The 17310-nt window shown below is 36.2% G+C and overlaps 1 protein-coding gene and 1 non-coding gene across 3 annotated transcripts in view; both read right to left on the minus strand.

The window, feature by feature from the left end:
- Window positions 1-17310, minus strand: part of RC3H2 (ring finger and CCCH-type domains 2) — a 44591-nt gene that overhangs the window by 12750 nt on the left and 14531 nt on the right. For both annotated transcript variants that reach the window (XM_069476752.1, XM_069476751.1), the window contains exons 5-10: window positions 15876-16051; window positions 12212-12412; window positions 11616-11748; window positions 11380-11498; window positions 9998-10110; window positions 2098-2406 (exon numbers count right to left, since the gene is read on the minus strand). In XM_069476752.1, the coding sequence (XP_069332853.1) occupies window positions 2098-2406; window positions 9998-10110; window positions 11380-11498; window positions 11616-11748; window positions 12212-12412; window positions 15876-16051 (1051 nt within the window). The remainder of the gene's footprint in view (window positions 1-2097; window positions 2407-9997; window positions 10111-11379; window positions 11499-11615; window positions 11749-12211; window positions 12413-15875; window positions 16052-17310) is intronic.
- On the minus strand, window positions 11824-11934 carry LOC138389017 (small nucleolar RNA SNORD90). Its single transcript, XR_011234461.1, has one exon. It is a non-coding gene; the product is annotated as a small nucleolar RNA SNORD90 (small nucleolar RNA).

Here is a 17310-nt window from a genome sequence, read left to right on the forward strand (position 1 = left end):
TCAAGCAATCATGCTTGCTTGCATTGCCCGCCTCATGCTCCCAAAGTGCTGGGATTATAGGCATGAGCCACCGCCTCAACCCTAGCTCATTTTCATTAGCTACACCAATTGGCCTGGTGTTTGGCAAATATTAGATGATCTGTAATATCTGATGAATAAATAATGTATGTAGGTTTATTTTTAAATATTTGAATGAATAATTTATGTAGATTATTTTTAAAGTTGTTATTCTAGTCCATTAAAAAAACCTGAGATACAATTCAACCATTGAAGGTGTACCATCAGTGGTTGTTGGTATAATCATAAGGTTGTCTAATTATCACCACTGTTTAATCCTGAACATTTTCATAACTCCCAAGGGAAACCTGTACCCATTAGCATGTACTCTCCATTCCTGCTCCCACCCTAAGCTCCTAGAAACCATTAATCTACTTTCTGTCTCCACGGATTTGCCTATTCTGAACATTTTATATAAATGGAATTATACATGTGGCCTTCTGTGTCTGCCTTCTTTCACTTAGCATAATGTTTCCAAGATTCATCCATATTGTAGCATATAATAGTACTTCATTCTTTATAGCTGAATAATATTCCATTGTATGGATATGAAATGGTTTTACAACATTGCCTTGCCAAAACCCTTCAAAAGCTCATTTCCTAAACATCTATAACATAAGGTCTCCATAATTTGGTGCCAACCTATCTATCTAATCTTATTCATGCCAGGCCCTAACATAAAGCTTCAAATCTAAAAGGCTGGCTTCCTCAATATTCCATATAATTACCTACAAACTTAATCCATGTTATACTATTTCCTTTTCTGAAATCTCCTGTATTTTTCCCAGCAATATAAAATTTTCCTGTCCTTTAATGCAATTCCAATATTATTTCATTTACATGAATGCTGTCTCCACAACTATATCATCATAAATTCCTTAGAGGCAGAGATACCTTGGATATCTCATGTACTTCCAACAGTGCCAAAAACAGAGGTCAGAATGAGTACATAAACAACATGTGTTCACTAGATAATGTTCTCTGATAAATCTTTTCTAAAATCTCTCCCAGGGAAGATTTAGGGGTCCTTTAATAAATAATTTCCCCCATCACATGCTGACTGCAGAAGGAGCAAATATTACTGCTTATCTACCCATTATTATTACATGAAATCATTACCAGTGTACTATGTGCCTAGCACAATGCTTTTTTCCTAGCAGGCATACAATAGATACTGACAGACTATTTGTGGGCAACAAAATCTTAACATGCTTTAACTCAGATTTTAACCTATAAAAGAATACCAAAACATGGGACTTTAGAGTCAGAAATAGCTTTTCAGATCATCTGAAAGTTTAAAACATTTTTCTTACGGCACCAAAACTCTTTGCCAAATGAAATCTTATGCTGGCATCCAATCACAACAGCAATGGTGGTAATAATAACAATAATAAAACATCATTTATTGAGTGCTTACTATCTGGAGCATTGTTCAAAGCATATTGCAGGGTTAACTCATTTAGTCCTCACAGCCAACATACGAAGTATTAGTAATTCTAATTTTACAGATGTGTAAACTGAGGAAGATAGTTAAGCAACTGGCCTAAGATCAAACAGCTAGGAACCAATAACCCAGAACCTGAGCCCAAAGAGTATTGCTCCAAGATTCCCCTTTTAACAACTATACATAATTATAGAGTATAAATAAAGCAGAAGTGCTCTGATTGAAACAGGGCTAGAGGCTGAGCATATCACTTGCTCAGGTCTCTCCTTAGTTTCTTTCTAGCACCTCTATGGAATCAATACTAAAGTTAAAGGAAGTAAGGTGTCAAAAAAACCCAATTCTGGTCCAACCTCTTCAGTGTACAGTTGAGGAAAACAAAACCCAGAGTTGAAATGACCTTCCAACTTTACAGAGCTATTCAGTTGCAGAGCCAGGACTAGAACAAAAATTTTTTGGTATTTACTGTTTCTTTTACTACATGAAACATTCTGCATAAAAATTCTGATTAACTGCTGTTCCTTGGGATAAATAAAAATACTCAGGCGTTTCTAAAAAGGATAAAGAATTAATATTAATCATTTTTGCCTAATACCTACTTTTCAGTTATAGAATCTGCAGAGGGCCCAGTAGCATTCTGACCATTAGTGCCAACCTTCCCCACTTTCTTCACAGTCTCCAGAGCTCTTAAGGTACTGTCAGTACTACGTGAGATTAGCTGGGAAACACTGTTTTCTGCATTTGAAATTCCGTTTGTACTTGGAACAGTTTTCCCCGTTGTTTCAGTACTTCCTATGACAGAAATGACATTTCCGGCTGTGGTTGTGACAGTGTTGTTTACACCAACTTTATTTAGAAGAGGAAACGTTCTTACAGTGGCATTGATCTTTTTGTTCCTTAATCGATACCTGTTTAAAAAAAATGAATACATTGGTGAATATTTCACTAAATCATACTCAGAAGGAAAAAAAGATAACAGGAAAAGATTCAAAAAGGTAGAAACAGCTTTGAAATAGCTTCTTCAGCTAAATCAAATACAGTCTACATCAAATCCTACTGTGACAGATGCCACATGAAAATATACATGCCATTCACATATGTATATAATATACATGTGTACATAAGGATATAATATAGCAAGCAAAATACACACATATTCAAAAAAGCCTTTTGAGAGAGTGGGAAGAGATCGTTTGAAAATTTTATATAACTGGATTATAAAGTACACTATGTTAAAATGACAGGAACCAGCACCAAATTTAGTTGGGAACACAGAATGAAGAGAAAAGGTACGCAAGAGTTGAAGGCATTCTCTGTTGTTACCAAACTGTTCAAGCATTACATAATTTTTTTATAAAAATTAAGAAAACCAAAACTTATTCTTAAACAAACATTACATAAAAAATGTAGAAATTTTGTATTATATTTTTCCGATTACTTTATGCCTAAAGTAAAATGCATTTGAATTAAAGATTTTTCTGATACTAAGCTTTGACTTTTATTTATGGTGATCATTGATAATACTCTAATATATAAAGCAATTTGATCTTGGGACTCCATTTAAGAAAATTTGTTTGCACTTGTATATCAAAAATTTCATTATAATGTAGTCCTTCCTTGTCAACATTCCCTCCAGTATTTTAAAGTGGTGAAAACTTAAGTTACATGAACAGAAAGAAGACTACATACATTTGGGGTCATAAACAATACCTTCACTATAGTTTCCCTTTTAATTTTCCAGTACCTATAAAACAGCTTAATCATTCAATCCTTCTCTTGTTCTCTTTCTCACACATACACACACTACCAGAGGAAGGTGAAGCTCAATAAAAGACAAGTACTCCAGATCAGACTGGCTGAAAGTGGAGTAATAGAACATAAAGTTAAAAAAAAAAAAAAAGGTGATGGCCAGTTTACCCATGGCATCTTGTAGACAATGGAGCCATTGATTACTTCTTTAAGAATGAGGGGCATGAGCAGACCTGTATTTTTTAAAAAATTTTTATTTTTAATTATTATGGGTACATAATAGGTATATATCTTTACAGACATATATTTTATGAAGGCAGTTTGGTGGCATGCTGGGGCCCAAAGATCCCTGTACTTTCCTCAGTTTGCTGTATGAAGTCTACTCGTCATTCTTTTCTTCAAAGTTCTTATACAAAATGCCCAGCTGCTCCCTGTTTTCCTTTCTCAAAGAATAAATCTCAAATATCCTTAAGGTTGCTCTAGCAAGCAAAAAATAAAGTTTTGACTGTGAGCCTCTCAAAAGAGAGGAGTCAGGAGAATTAAAACCTTAACCAAGTGAGGTAAAGTGACAAGTAGGGATACACACTGGACTCCTAGCATCTGGCCAGCTAAAGGCTTAGACTTAGAATCTGGACCTCACACTTGAAAAACCCAATTACCTCCTATTCTTTTTTCTTTCTTTCTTTCTTTCTTTTTTTTTAGGAGATGGGTTCTTGTTATTTTGCCCAGGCTGGCCTCAAACTCCTGGGCTCAAGCATTGCTCAGCCTCTGCCTCCCGAGGAGCTAGGACTACAGGTGTACACACTATTACACCTGGCTTTCCCTATTCTTTTTAAATCATCCATGAGCTCCCTCAAGTATTCACTCCCTTCTTACCCATCCTGCAATCCACTATCTACCATTAATCCCTCCCTTTAACTCCCTTGGCCCACGACCTCTTGTAGAACTCATTTGGTAAAACCACAATCCAGTTCTATCTACATTTATTTGTGCCTGTTCCCAAGCAGCTAAAGGTAGCTAGAGAAAAATTATGCAACCATGCTGTCTAGACTACCTTCAAAATTATAAACAATTATTTAAAATGGCCAAGCAATTCATTAATACACTTCTTGATTACGTTCATTTTCCCATCTGCTAACATCCTTTCCCCGCCTCCACAGTTGATGATACTCCCTCGTAACAGAGAAAATAGATGAAACCAGAGAATTACTTTCCACCACTAATTCCACTAACCTTCCTGCATTTGTAACCACACAATCCTTCTAAGAGGAGGGACCAAGAGTTCCTGTTCCTAACTAAGGCCAGTATCTCCACCTATGCCCCACTTCACAAGCCCATTTGCCTTCCTTGAAGACTTCACTCATGTAATTATCTCTTTTTCTCTTGTGTATACCTTCCCTTCATTCAGGTATCTGTTTAAATGTTACATCCTCTGAAAGCCTTTCCTGGACTATTCTATCTAAAAGACCTTTCCTCCCCCAATCATTTTTTCTCATTATTTTGTTATTTTTTTTATAGCACCAATCACTACCATACATTATGCTTTCCTTTCTATTTATTTGCTTTATGTCTGTCTCCTCTGCTACAATGTAAGAGTCATGAGGACAAGGATTTTGCCTTTCTATGCACCTCTCTTTATTTAGCAAATAATACAGTGCCTAACGCAGATTAGGTATCCAATTAATATTTGTTGCACCAGCTGGGCGTGGTGGCTCAAGCCTGTAATCCTAGCACTCTGGGAGGCCAAGGTGGGCCGATTATTTGAGTTTGAGACCAGCCTGACCAAGATCGAGACCCTGTCTCTACTAAAAACATAGAAAGAAATTATCTGGACGACTAAAAATATATAGAAAAAATTAGCCGGGCGTGGTGGCGCATGCCTATAGTCCCAGCTACTTGGGAGGCTGAGGCAGAAGGATTGCTTGAGCCCAGGAGTTTTAGGTTGCTGTGAGCTAGACTGATGCCACAGCACTCTAGCCCGGGCAACAGAGTAAGACTTTGTCTCAAAAAAAAAAATAAATAAAATAAATAAATAAATAAATAAAATATTTGTTGCATGAATGTGGAGTAAACTTCAAACTTCATGTGGCCAAGAGAACTTATCATCTGCCACCAAGCATTTCCCATCTCAGTAATAGACATCACTCAGCTTTGCAGCCTCCAAACCTTGGAGTCATACTTGATTCCTTTCTTTTCTTTATAGCCTACATTCAACCTGTCCATCTTGTCTGCTCTACTTTCAAAATATGTTCTAAATATGATGACCTTTCATCATTTCCATTGCTATAGTCCTAGGACCAAGCTACCAATCTTGCACCTGGACCACTGTGGCTGTTTAATTCGTCTTCTGACATGCCTCAGAAAATTAAAATCTCATCGTTCAATTTGAATAAAAGCCTAAAATGGCTTCCTATTGCAACCAGAATAAAATCCAAATTTCTTGCCATGGCCCACCAAACCACTGAATTTGCTTATTTATGTGTTTACTGTTCCTCTTTCTCCACATGAAGCATCTTGGCAAGTACCTAAGCACATAATAATCTTTTATAAATATTTGTTGAGCTGGTTGATCCCAGGCTTTTGACACTCTCCAGAATGCAGCAATTCTTAGGAAGGTGATCCCAATATCCTAGTTCTAAAATATACCCACATAAATATTTATATAATATTTATTCTATATTTACATATAATAAATAGGTATTTATTCTAAGTAGAGATTGTTGAGCATCTACATTTTATTTGGTTAGGGATGTATAGCAGAGAAAGCAAATATGGGTAAAATTAATTTATTTAAGTTGAACAAACAATTGATGAGTTTCTGGTGTGTTAGGTGAACTGAGGGCCTATCCTCGAAAGCTCAGAGTGAGATTGCAACACGTATTTTTTAAACCAAGAGGACAGTGACATCATCTACTTCTCCAATCCCCTGCATCATCCATTTGTTTGTTTTAACAGCAATAGACAGTATAAAGCTGGTTGGAAATAAGAAACAAAAACTGCAGGGTATTTGTTCTTTCAACATAAACATCTTGAGTTTACATTATCAGGTATTTTCTAGATGCGGGAAATACAGAGATGAATAATCCATCGGATAAATGAAGTCCAGTAAAAATGCACATGTAAATAAGCAACTGTGATACTATAATCTTGTAACTACCAGTTATAATTACTGTGTATAAACTACAATGGCAGCATAGTGAAGGAAGCAAGTAACAGTGCCTTAGGAAGTCAGGGAAGTCTGGAGAAGGAAGACAATACCTGAGTATGATTAGAAATAGCTCTCCAGATAGAGAAGAGAGAGAAAAACATATGATATGGAGTGAACAACATATGCAAGGGAAAAGAAGAGTAAAGGAAACCTATACACGGCGGTACAGTGGCTCACGCCTGTAATCCTGGCACTTTTGGAGGCCAAGGCAGGCGGATCACTTGAGACCGCCTTGAGAGATTGAGATAAGCCTGAGCAATATGAGATGCCATCTCTACAAAATATAGAAAAATTAGCCAGGTATGTGCCTGTAGTCCTAGTTACTTGAGAGGCTGAGGCAGGAGGATTGCTTGAGCCCAGGAGTTTGAGGTTGCAGTGGGCTATGATGATACCAACTGCACTCTAGCCAGGCAACAGAGCAAGACCCAGTCTCCAAAAAAAAAAAAAAAAAAAAAAAACTTATACAGTAGTCAACAGTGATTAAGTGAATGTACCTTTAAGATGTACTGAGGAACTAATTAAGATTTTAAAGAAGACAGACATACTTAGACACACATTTTAGAAAGAAAATCTCAGTGGAAATGGAAAAGACAGGTTGAGACACAAGGAGATACTGGGTAAGAAGCCACTGAAGGCCAAGGTGGGAGGACTGCTTGAGGCCCACAGTTCAAGACCAGCCTGTACAAGAAAGTGAGACCCTGTCTCTACAAAAAATATTTTTAAAAAATAGGCGTGGTGGTATGCGTCTGTAGTCCCAGCTACTCAGGAGGCTGAGGTGGGAGGATTGGTTGAGCCCAGGAGTTTGAGGCCGCAGTGAGCTATGATGATGCCACTGTACTTTATCCTGGGCAAGAGAGCAAGATTCTATCCAAAAAAAAAAAAGTCACTGAAGCAGTAAAATGGATAAATTGAGTTAACATGTGAAACACTGAAATGGTACCAGGCACACAATGTGACTAATTAATTCGACTACTATTATTTTACTACTACAATAAAGTTCTGAAGTAGGTAGTACTACAGATAAGAAGTCAGCTTGAAGATATAAGAGAGAGGATTTTTTAGCTAGGTTACCAGTTGAGTGTGGAATGGCAATGAAACCAGTTTCTTCTCTGTTTTTAGTCTAATTGCTCCTAAGCAAGGTCCTCTAAAAAGCTCTATTTCAGGTATGGACAAGCTGAATATATCCCTTAGAGTCTCAAAAATTATCCTGATGTGAAATTCTGTATGTAGCATTATACTGGGTGCAAACACCATCTTTTTTTCTTAGGACTCCTGTAGCCTCTCTAGGCTCTTCAAGCAGAGGGAAAAATTGAGAAGAGAAGCATGTTTCTACTCTTTTTACTGCACACACATATATCTTCTATCACACTATTGCTGCTGTAGAGGTCATTATATGCAGGGCCCAGTGCCAGCCACCAAGGAAAAGGCGACAACAATAAACAAGACAGATACAGTCCACAGCGCTTACACTTAAGTGAGGTAGACAAACATTTAATAGATAGATCAGGGGCCATAGTTTTTATCAATTGTTTTTGTAAATAAAGTTTACAGCCATTTTTCTATGGCTACGTTTTTGCTATAGTGGCAGAATTGAGTGGCTATAACAGAGATTGCATAATCCACAAAGCCTAAAATATTTACTCTCTGGACTTTACAGAAAAGTTAGGCAACTTCTAAAACGGACCCTTAATTCATTATAATTGTGGTAAGTGTGACAAAGAGAAAGCTGGCTAGTTTGAAGTAAGGGGTGGGGGTGGGGGAGGGGAATCTCTGAAAAAGTGAAGGACGAGCTGTATAAAGGAAAGGTCTCAAAGGCAAGGCTAGAAGGAACAGCATATGTAAAAGACTTGAATGGGAAGGAGCACAGTGCATTCCTGGAAGTGAATGAAGTTCAGTGTGGCTTGAATATAGAGTATAATGAGAGAGTGTTGTGAGATGACATTAGAAAGGCAGGCAAAGGTTAGACACAGGGTCTTACAGACCACCACACAGATTTTATATCTTTATCCACAAGGCAATGAGAAACTACCAAATGTTTAGGTGCAAAGGAGTGACATAAGTAGATCTGTGCTTTTAAAAGACTTCTGTTTTGTAAGAAATAACGGAAGAAGGGGTGAGCAACAGTGGATGTAAGACGACTAGTTAGGAGGCAACTGTGGATCAAGAAAAGCGGATGATAGCTTAGACTAGAAGGATGGAAAAAAGAAGAAAGTTGAGAAATAGACGGGAAGCTGAACTGGCAGAACTTGAGTACTGATTAAACAGGAAAAGCTGAAGGAAGTACAGCTGACAAAGAAGATTTCTATAACACAGCATATATAACTGGCTGGATGGCTAAACAGAGTACAAGGAGAGAGTAGAATGGAAGGTCAAGGAGGAAGTACGGAAGGAGAAAATTAGCTCAGTTTGAGTTTAAGATGTCTAAAAGCAAAATGGAGATGTACAACAAGAGTTGATACACAGGTCAGTTATTCAGTAAGAAAGGCAGGGATGAATTTTTGGTGAGGTCTTGATAATGAAAGTTTTGGTTCAACAACAAAACTTGGATAATACATATTATCACACATCTTTTATGTCTGGGGTAAATGGATATAGAAAAAGGGGTTACCCACAGGAGAAGTGAAAGACAAAAGATGACACAGAAAAAAGAATGTCAAAAATACCAAAAGCAACCAGGCATGGTGGCTCACACCTGTAATCCCAACACTTTGGAAGACCAAGGCAGGAGGATCACTTAAGCCCAGGAGTTCAAGACCACCCTGGGAAACAAAGTAAGACCCTGGCCCTATTTAAAAAAAAATTTTTTTTAATTTAAAAAAATATCAAGGCCGGGCGCGGTGGCTCATGCCTGTAATCCTAGCACTCTGGGAGGCTGAGGCGGGTGGATTGTTTGAGCTCAGGAGTTCGAGACCAGCCTGAGCAAGAGCGAGTCCCCATCTCTACTAAAAATAGAAAGAAATTATATGGACAGCTAAAAATATATATAGAAAAAAAAAAATTAGCCGGGCATGGTGGTGCATGCCTGTAGTCCCAGCTACTCGGGAGGCTGAGGCAGGAGGATCGCTTGAGCTCAGGAGTTTGAGGTTGCTGTGAGCTAGACTAACGCCACGGCACTCACTCTAGCCTGGGCAACAGAGTGAGACTCTGTCTCAAAAAAAAAAAAAAAAAAATCAAAAGCTATAAAAAGAAAATATATATACTTTACCATTTTGCCTGAAACTCTACAGTGATGTTTAAATGAACCTGACTGCACATAGGGGTATTTTCATTCTGCACAGGTGCTGAGCAGAAACATGGACTCTAGCTATACAATGTCTCAAAAGATGACCCTTGAATAAGGTTCTAACTCACTTATCATGTTAATCTTGCACCTAGATTAATCTTCTTATGGTTTTAAAAGAAAAGATTATTTTGCAATTTAAAAAACTCTACAACGTGAACTTACTTGCAATTTTGAAACTCATCACAAACTTTAGGACTGTATATGACACTTCTTTAACAACTAAAAATTAAATCCATATGAAAGGATCCTCAAAACTTACTTTTCAAGCTCTTCCTGAGAATGGGCAAATGTACAATTTGTTCCTCGTGGACACCCTCCTTGCTGTCGCAGATCTCGGCACATGCTAGTTTTGTACTTGCTGTTTGGCTGAGGCTACAAAAAGTAAAACATTCAATGTGTGGAAATGTGAAGATTCCAGTTGTTATTCACTCTTGGGACTTCAGGACTTTATGATTATACCTTTAATTCTTTTTTACATTAGACAAGTAATTCTTGTGCTGAAACAACTACCATTCCAGTGTTTCCTGTTGTGAGTTATGCAGCATAACCCTGAGTTGGCATTTTAGAGAATCCTTCTGAAGATTATCTGAAATTGGTTCGAATGTTAAGCCCATTTATTTGTCAGTCAACAGAAGGCCCACAAAAAGATTTTCTCATCAATTTATTGCTGCCTTAAAAAGTCTGATACCAAAATCAAACAAACAATTTTAAAAAGCATTAAAAAAAAAAGCCATAAGCTTTGTCCACTCACTTTCTCAGGAAAATACAATTTTCCCTGAAAGTGAAAAATTACTAATTCATTTGTCTAATTGTCAACTTGAGGGTACAACTCTCTTCCTAGGCTTAAGCTATTTAAGTTCACACAAACAATGATGCAGAATATTAAAAATTCATCATGACTGCTATAATTTCCATTAAAATCTAAGATGTCATTCATATTTTTATGACCCTAACAAGATGAAAACATTCATCTTTCAGTTAATATTTGAAATTATAATGTCCTCTAATAGAATAAGGATAGAAGAGTCCAGAAAGATCTCAGACTGGATCCTAGCTCTGTCATTTATTGACACAATAACCTTAGATATGTTGTTTAACCTCTTTAAATTTCAGCTTAGGAACAGCAATTACCTTGCAAGTGGCTGTCATGACTAGAAATAATATATGTAAAAATATTGAACATAGGGACTGTTCCACAGTAACCAATAAATGGAAATTATTACAAAATAAAGGATATTAATATCTTAACTTCTAAAGTACATTGAAAATATCTTGAAAATTCAAATTCCATACATTTACAAACAAAAATTCATTTGGGTGACAGCAATGGAGAAAAAAGTGAAAATTTCCCACAGTAGAAATGAATTAGACAAAATGTTTGGAAGGAATCAATGATCTATGCTTGGTCAAAAACATTTTATAAGTGAACTCATCATATTCAAGATACCCTCAAAACTCTTACTATGCTATGAAATGCTTATTAGGTACATTAAAAACTGAGCTTTTCCCAAAAGAACAGACAATAAAAATTTATGAGAGACTAGAGTCACATAAGGAGCCCAACCAAACAACTCGATAAGATATTTAGGATGAAACTGTACTAGAGATAACAGCGGTCAGAAGTGTAATAAATGTACTTACCTGAGGTGTCTCATGACCTTTTCTGCTATAATTTTGTATGAAGTCCACAAGGCCATGAACCACTGTTTTAACAGCTACCATTGCATTTTCTAGCTGCTCCCAAGTTGGTGAAACAGCATCTAAAATAAGCCACCAGGAGGATGGGGAAAGAGGTTAAGAATGTTAGCAGTAATTCTCTTGTGTCATTTACTTCAAAGGTAGAAAACGGATAAGCAATTCAGCATATTTCCACATACCTGGATTAGGGTCTATGTTTGCAAGAAGCTCTAAATGAGGCCTCAGTCTATTTAAGTTAGCTGGGTCACCTGTTCGTTGCAAAACAATTGTCAATTCCTGGACACTCTTTGCAAATGATTCTGGAGACTGCAGCTAACAAACAGAAAAGAGAATGGTTTTTACAGCACATCTATAATCAAATGTTTTCAATCAGTTAACATATTTACTAGGTTTTCAAGTGTCTTCAGATTCCATTGTAGGGGTATCAACGATGAATTACATTTTCACCTCAGAATCTGCCCTATGAAATTCATCATTAGACACTTAGAAAACTTATTTACAAGCTGTATTAGCTCTCTGGGGCTGGAACGTAGACAAGCTTGAGACTTTGTAAGCCTAGCTGCTTTTATGCTAATATCTTGTATTTGCTTCCTTATTGCATCCTTTAGTTTATGTTGAAAATCAAAATAATTGATACAAAGAATAAAAGGTAATTTATAAGAGTCTGATACTTAAAACACAGGAATCTCCAACTGTTTCTAGTTTCTTTAGAATGTCCTAATACTCTTCAAAGTAACAGCTGAATTATAAAATTAGCATGTCTAATTTCACAAACCTTATCAATGATAGACTGCATGTGTGACTTATGAGCCAAGTCACCATATAAAAGTGAAGACCATTGCTCAGGTGAAATACGGAGTCCTGCTTCCATAGCAATATGAACAATTTGGGCATCATGTTCTCTGCGTAATGCCTCATAACTCCGAAATTCCTCCTTTAGCTGCATCAGGGAAGAGTCTTCATCCCTTTTGGTAACCTGAAAAATGAAAAGAAAAAAAAAAAATTCATCAGAATTGGTCTGCTCTTCTTCCCCTCAACCAATTCATTTATTCTTTTGGGGGTAGGACGACACCTACTACATATCAGACACCACAAGATTAAGGTAATAAGATAACGCCCTCACCACAAATCCTTTTTGGAACAAAACAGAACTTATAAAACTAAATACATAGTCCTTGTCTTCAATGGGTTCAACAGCTTTTAGGAAAGAGAAACTTATAAACAGAAAATTACAGTAAAAGTGCTATTATAAGACTCTACGGTAACTTAGAGCAAAGGCAATTAAATCTGACTGGTAAGGATAAGAAAGGGATTTCAAAAAAGGATTCTCCCAGCTGAAAGCTATATGAACTGAGTCTTAAAGAATAAACAAGAGTTTCCCAGGCAAGGAAGGGTGAGGAATAGAATTCTAAAAAGAGAAGCAAGTGGTGGAAATAGAAACATGAAAGAATAGAGCACATAGAGTTAAAGGCTAAAATATAGGCCAGGAAAAAAATCACAGAGGGCCTTACATACAATGGTAAGAAATCTGGATACTATCCTGAAGGAAATGTGAAGCCATTGAGGACTTTTAAGCAGAGGAATGACATGATCAGATTTGTGTTTTAAAAAACATCACTTTGGTAGCAGTAGAGCATAGATAAAGATAACAAGAAATCCAGTCAATGGGTAGGCATATATCAGCATTACCACGTGATGATTAAGAAATTTTCTGCCACCACAGACATTAGGGTATTTATATAGCTTTAATCTCTAGTTAAGTGACAAAAAAAAAAAACAACACAAATTTAAAAGTTAGAGTTTCACATGTCCTAGTAAAGTTGTCTAATAATTCAAACATGCAGGTATATGGCTACATAGTTTCCACAATAAATGATACACTCTTATTCCTGAACCACTAAAACTTGCTAAGGACTACAGTGATAATGGAAACCCGGTTAGGACTCAGAATACATAAAAGGCTCTGAAACTTAGATTGGACAAGTCATTCTAAGTATTCAAAACCTAGTTTCCTCATCAGTAAAAGAAAATATCCCCAAACCATTTCACTGGTTGTTTTTATTGCTGCTGTTGGCACATCAGACAATAGTAATATGCCCCCCCAAGATCATGAAGATGGGGAAATCAAGTTACCATCTGAAAGTGAATAGGTCACAATTAATTCTCTTCGGTAATCTACAAATACATTACAGAAGAGTTTGGGACATGCACAATTTTAATTAACATAACCTAAGATATGATTTAAGAAAGAGGAGACATGCAAAATTATAATTAACACAAACTTAGGTATGATTTCAGAAAGAGTAGAGAACTTGGGCACACTGGCACATGCCTGTAGTCCCAGCTACTTGGGAATCTGAGGCGGGAGGATCGCTTGATCCCAGGAGTTTAAGATTAGCCTGGGCAACATAGCAAGACCCTGTCTCACAAGAATAAAAAAAAGAAAGAGTATAACTTAAAGGTCACAAAAACCTATATTTCACCATAACCTACTTAAAGGAACACTGAGGAAACAAAAGGAGGAATTTTCAACCTAAATATGAAAACAAACCCAAAGAACCACATAGGACACAGGGTGACATGGGCAGCATAAGCATCTATCTATCTATCTGTCTGAGTAGTGAAGAAGGACATAAGTGGTAAACAAGTCTGGTGCTAATAGCATGCAGCAAAATCATCTGTGAAGCTTTGAAAACACAATCTCAGACCTACTGAAATCATAATCTCTGGAAGACCACATAATTAAAAAGTATATGTAAATGCTCAAGTCACACTTCAGATATACTCAACTAGAATCCCTAGGGATAGAGCCCAGGAATCTATACTTTTAAAAGCTCCATATGCAATTCTGATGTGTAACTTTAGTTGAGAACTACTGCACTAAACATTAGAATGATGAACTCCTGTTCTGAGTCCATGGTCAGCAAGCAAAGGATTGAACTCTTTTATAGGAAAATATCAACCAACATGAGAATATAAGACATTTATGAATTGCATTTCTCTTTACAAACTAATAAAACTGATGATCTGTTATAGGTAACTTTGGTTAGGGCAATTCTGATCCTAATGAAAAAATATATTTTATGCACCCACACAATTGAGGTCCCAGCCTATAAAGATGAGGAAAAGACATTGGACAATTATCAGTTTATTAAAAGTAAATGCCACCTGAGTGAGGCATTTTGGCAGTTATGTTGGCATGATGTCCTTTTATTCATCCAAACACTATGCTTTAACACTTTAAACTACAAGGCAGTGAGGATAAAATCAGAGCATAAATTTGAAATTACTTTCTAAACTAATGTCATTCAAATGTCAGATATTAGTAGCAGCTATGGCTGTATAGCAATCATAAACCACAAATCAGTATGATCATTACATTGGTGATATATGAGAGTATGAGAACTCAGTCACTTCAGGGGGACAAATGATCTCTGTAATTCATCTGCTTAGCCAAAAACACAATGTTTGAGGAATCAGATACTCATTTCAATTGTTGCCCTAAGGACATGAATCAAGCACTATTGAGTATGAGGCAGATAGTGTCCAAACCATTATCGGAGTTAAATGAATTCATTTGAACACATTTCCATCATCAATTATCTGTTATCTCAAACTAACAGTCTGCCAAGAAAACTTTTTTCTGTCTGTACTATTTTCATTCTTGGGGATATAAACCCAGCAAAATAACCTAAATAATCTTTGGTTTCAAATTTTGATATTTCACTTTCATAGAAACCAATGGGCCTTTCTATTTCCAAGTCCTTGGGCCTTTCTTAAGACCCAAGCAGCAACCTGCACTCTTGTAACATATAGAAACGTCAAGGACTCAGCCTGCCTTCAGCCTGCCTGTCACCCTCACTGGCCTATTAGACAATAAAACTACATTTTAAAATACATTGGAGTTCTTCTCTGCCCTTTCCACAAAACAAAAAACAACACCTAAACGCAGAGTGGGGCAATCTCCTCAATTTTCCACTTCCTTGTTGTCTCTAAGATAACATATAGGCCATTTTCAGATTAAAGGCTTTAATCACTATGGAGAATGAGATAACAAAAATAATGGGTTACAAAGTTTTCAATATAGTTACTGACTCCCTTTTAAGATGATAAATGTAAATGAATTAGGCTTCTACAACTTTTACTATCCACTTTCATACTTTTATTTGAAAAGAGTCAAGTTTACCTAACTATTTTCTTACGTTCTATTCTATTACTGACACCTTCATATATACACTCTTATTCTGCCAAAAGGTAGTAAAATAGGCACTACCTTTGGGTGGTATAACAGATGCAATCAATGCAGTAGGGAAAAAAAACTTCTCAACTCTCATAAGCATTCTGCATTTCTGGGCTTTCTAGACTGGATAATACAAATTCAAGGAAGCTTCTGTCTCACATATAGGCATCTTATCTTTAGATAGTTGCTTACTGCTTACCTTAAAACAAGAAGCTCGATACAGTAGTTGCACAACATGACCAATACTTGTTTTTGACGCCTGAGGAAATCTTGGTTCTAGTCTTTGCACAACAAAAAGTACCAGAACTTTCCTTGAGAGGGCAGAACCATCTTCTAGTGCCAGCAACACCAGCTTCAAGGCCTCTTCTTGCATAGCTAGAAATATTAATGGAACATGAGTTCATAATAAATGAGGAACCCTGCAGATTACGTCTGCATATTGTCTGCAAGATGTCTGTTATAGGCATCTTTGGCTATTAGTTTATGGTAGTCCATTACCCACAATCTGTAATCAGCACAAAAAGAGGACATCACACATACACAAATACAGTTTATTTAAAAAGTATTCAAGCAAAAGAAAATATACCTTTTACTGAATAACCAGTTAGAATACAAGTCAACAGAACTTAAAGCATCTTCTGGAGGTATTTAATGGTGAATTAGATAATAATAATGGTAAGGTAAAAAAAGGCATTTATAAGATAACACAGAACTACTCTGACAATAACATGCAAAGGACACACAGTAGGTGTATAACAAATAGTAATTTTATGCATGAGAATGTTACTTTGCCTATTAGAACTATTTTGTATATAATTTTAAAATGATATTAGCCTCTGAATGGAATACTCAAAGAAAGTATTAACTTCATTTATATTATTTTACAGCCAGGGATATATATATAAACTGAATGTAATCATGAGGGAACATCCGATAAACTTAAAGAAAGAAATATTCTATAAAATAAATGGTATCAAAGTCAAAATACATGCAGTTATCTGATATAATTCATTCCTGTATGGATATGCTAACAACTTATGTTTTAGCTTTATTTTTGGATATTAATTTGTTTTAATCATTTTTACTTAAATTTTAAAAACTTTTGTTAAAAACATTTACATGGCTCCAAAGTACAAAACAAGATACAGTTAGTGAGGTCTAGTTTCTGTCTGCTTTCCTTTGATTTCTCCCTCCTCTACATAATGTTATTAGTATTTTATTTTTCCTGCCATTTTTTTATTTTAGAAAATTTATTCTGTATCTTTAAAATTTTTTTTAATATACCAACATATCTGGAGATTATGCCCTAGCAGAATATATACCTCTTCCTCATTTCTTTTGACAACTGCATAGTACTCCACTGGAAGGATATACCAAATTTATTACACCAGTACCATATTCATAGACATTCAGGTTTCTTCCAGATGTTTGCTTTCACAAATAGTCCTTTTATAATTTTATGCATTCTGTACTTTTCGCTATATCTTTGGGATAGATTGCTGGGATTGCTGGGCCAAAGAGTAAATGCAGAGGTGATTTAGGTAGGCACTGCCAAATTCTTCTCTTTAAAAGTTTGTACCACTTTGCATTACCATCACTACTAGATGCAAATACCTATTTCCGCACAGTCATGC

This window comes from Eulemur rufifrons, chromosome 7 (assembly GCF_041146395.1).
Source record: "Eulemur rufifrons isolate Redbay chromosome 7, OSU_ERuf_1, whole genome shotgun sequence".
Taxonomy (NCBI): domain Eukaryota; kingdom Metazoa; phylum Chordata; class Mammalia; order Primates; family Lemuridae; genus Eulemur; species Eulemur rufifrons.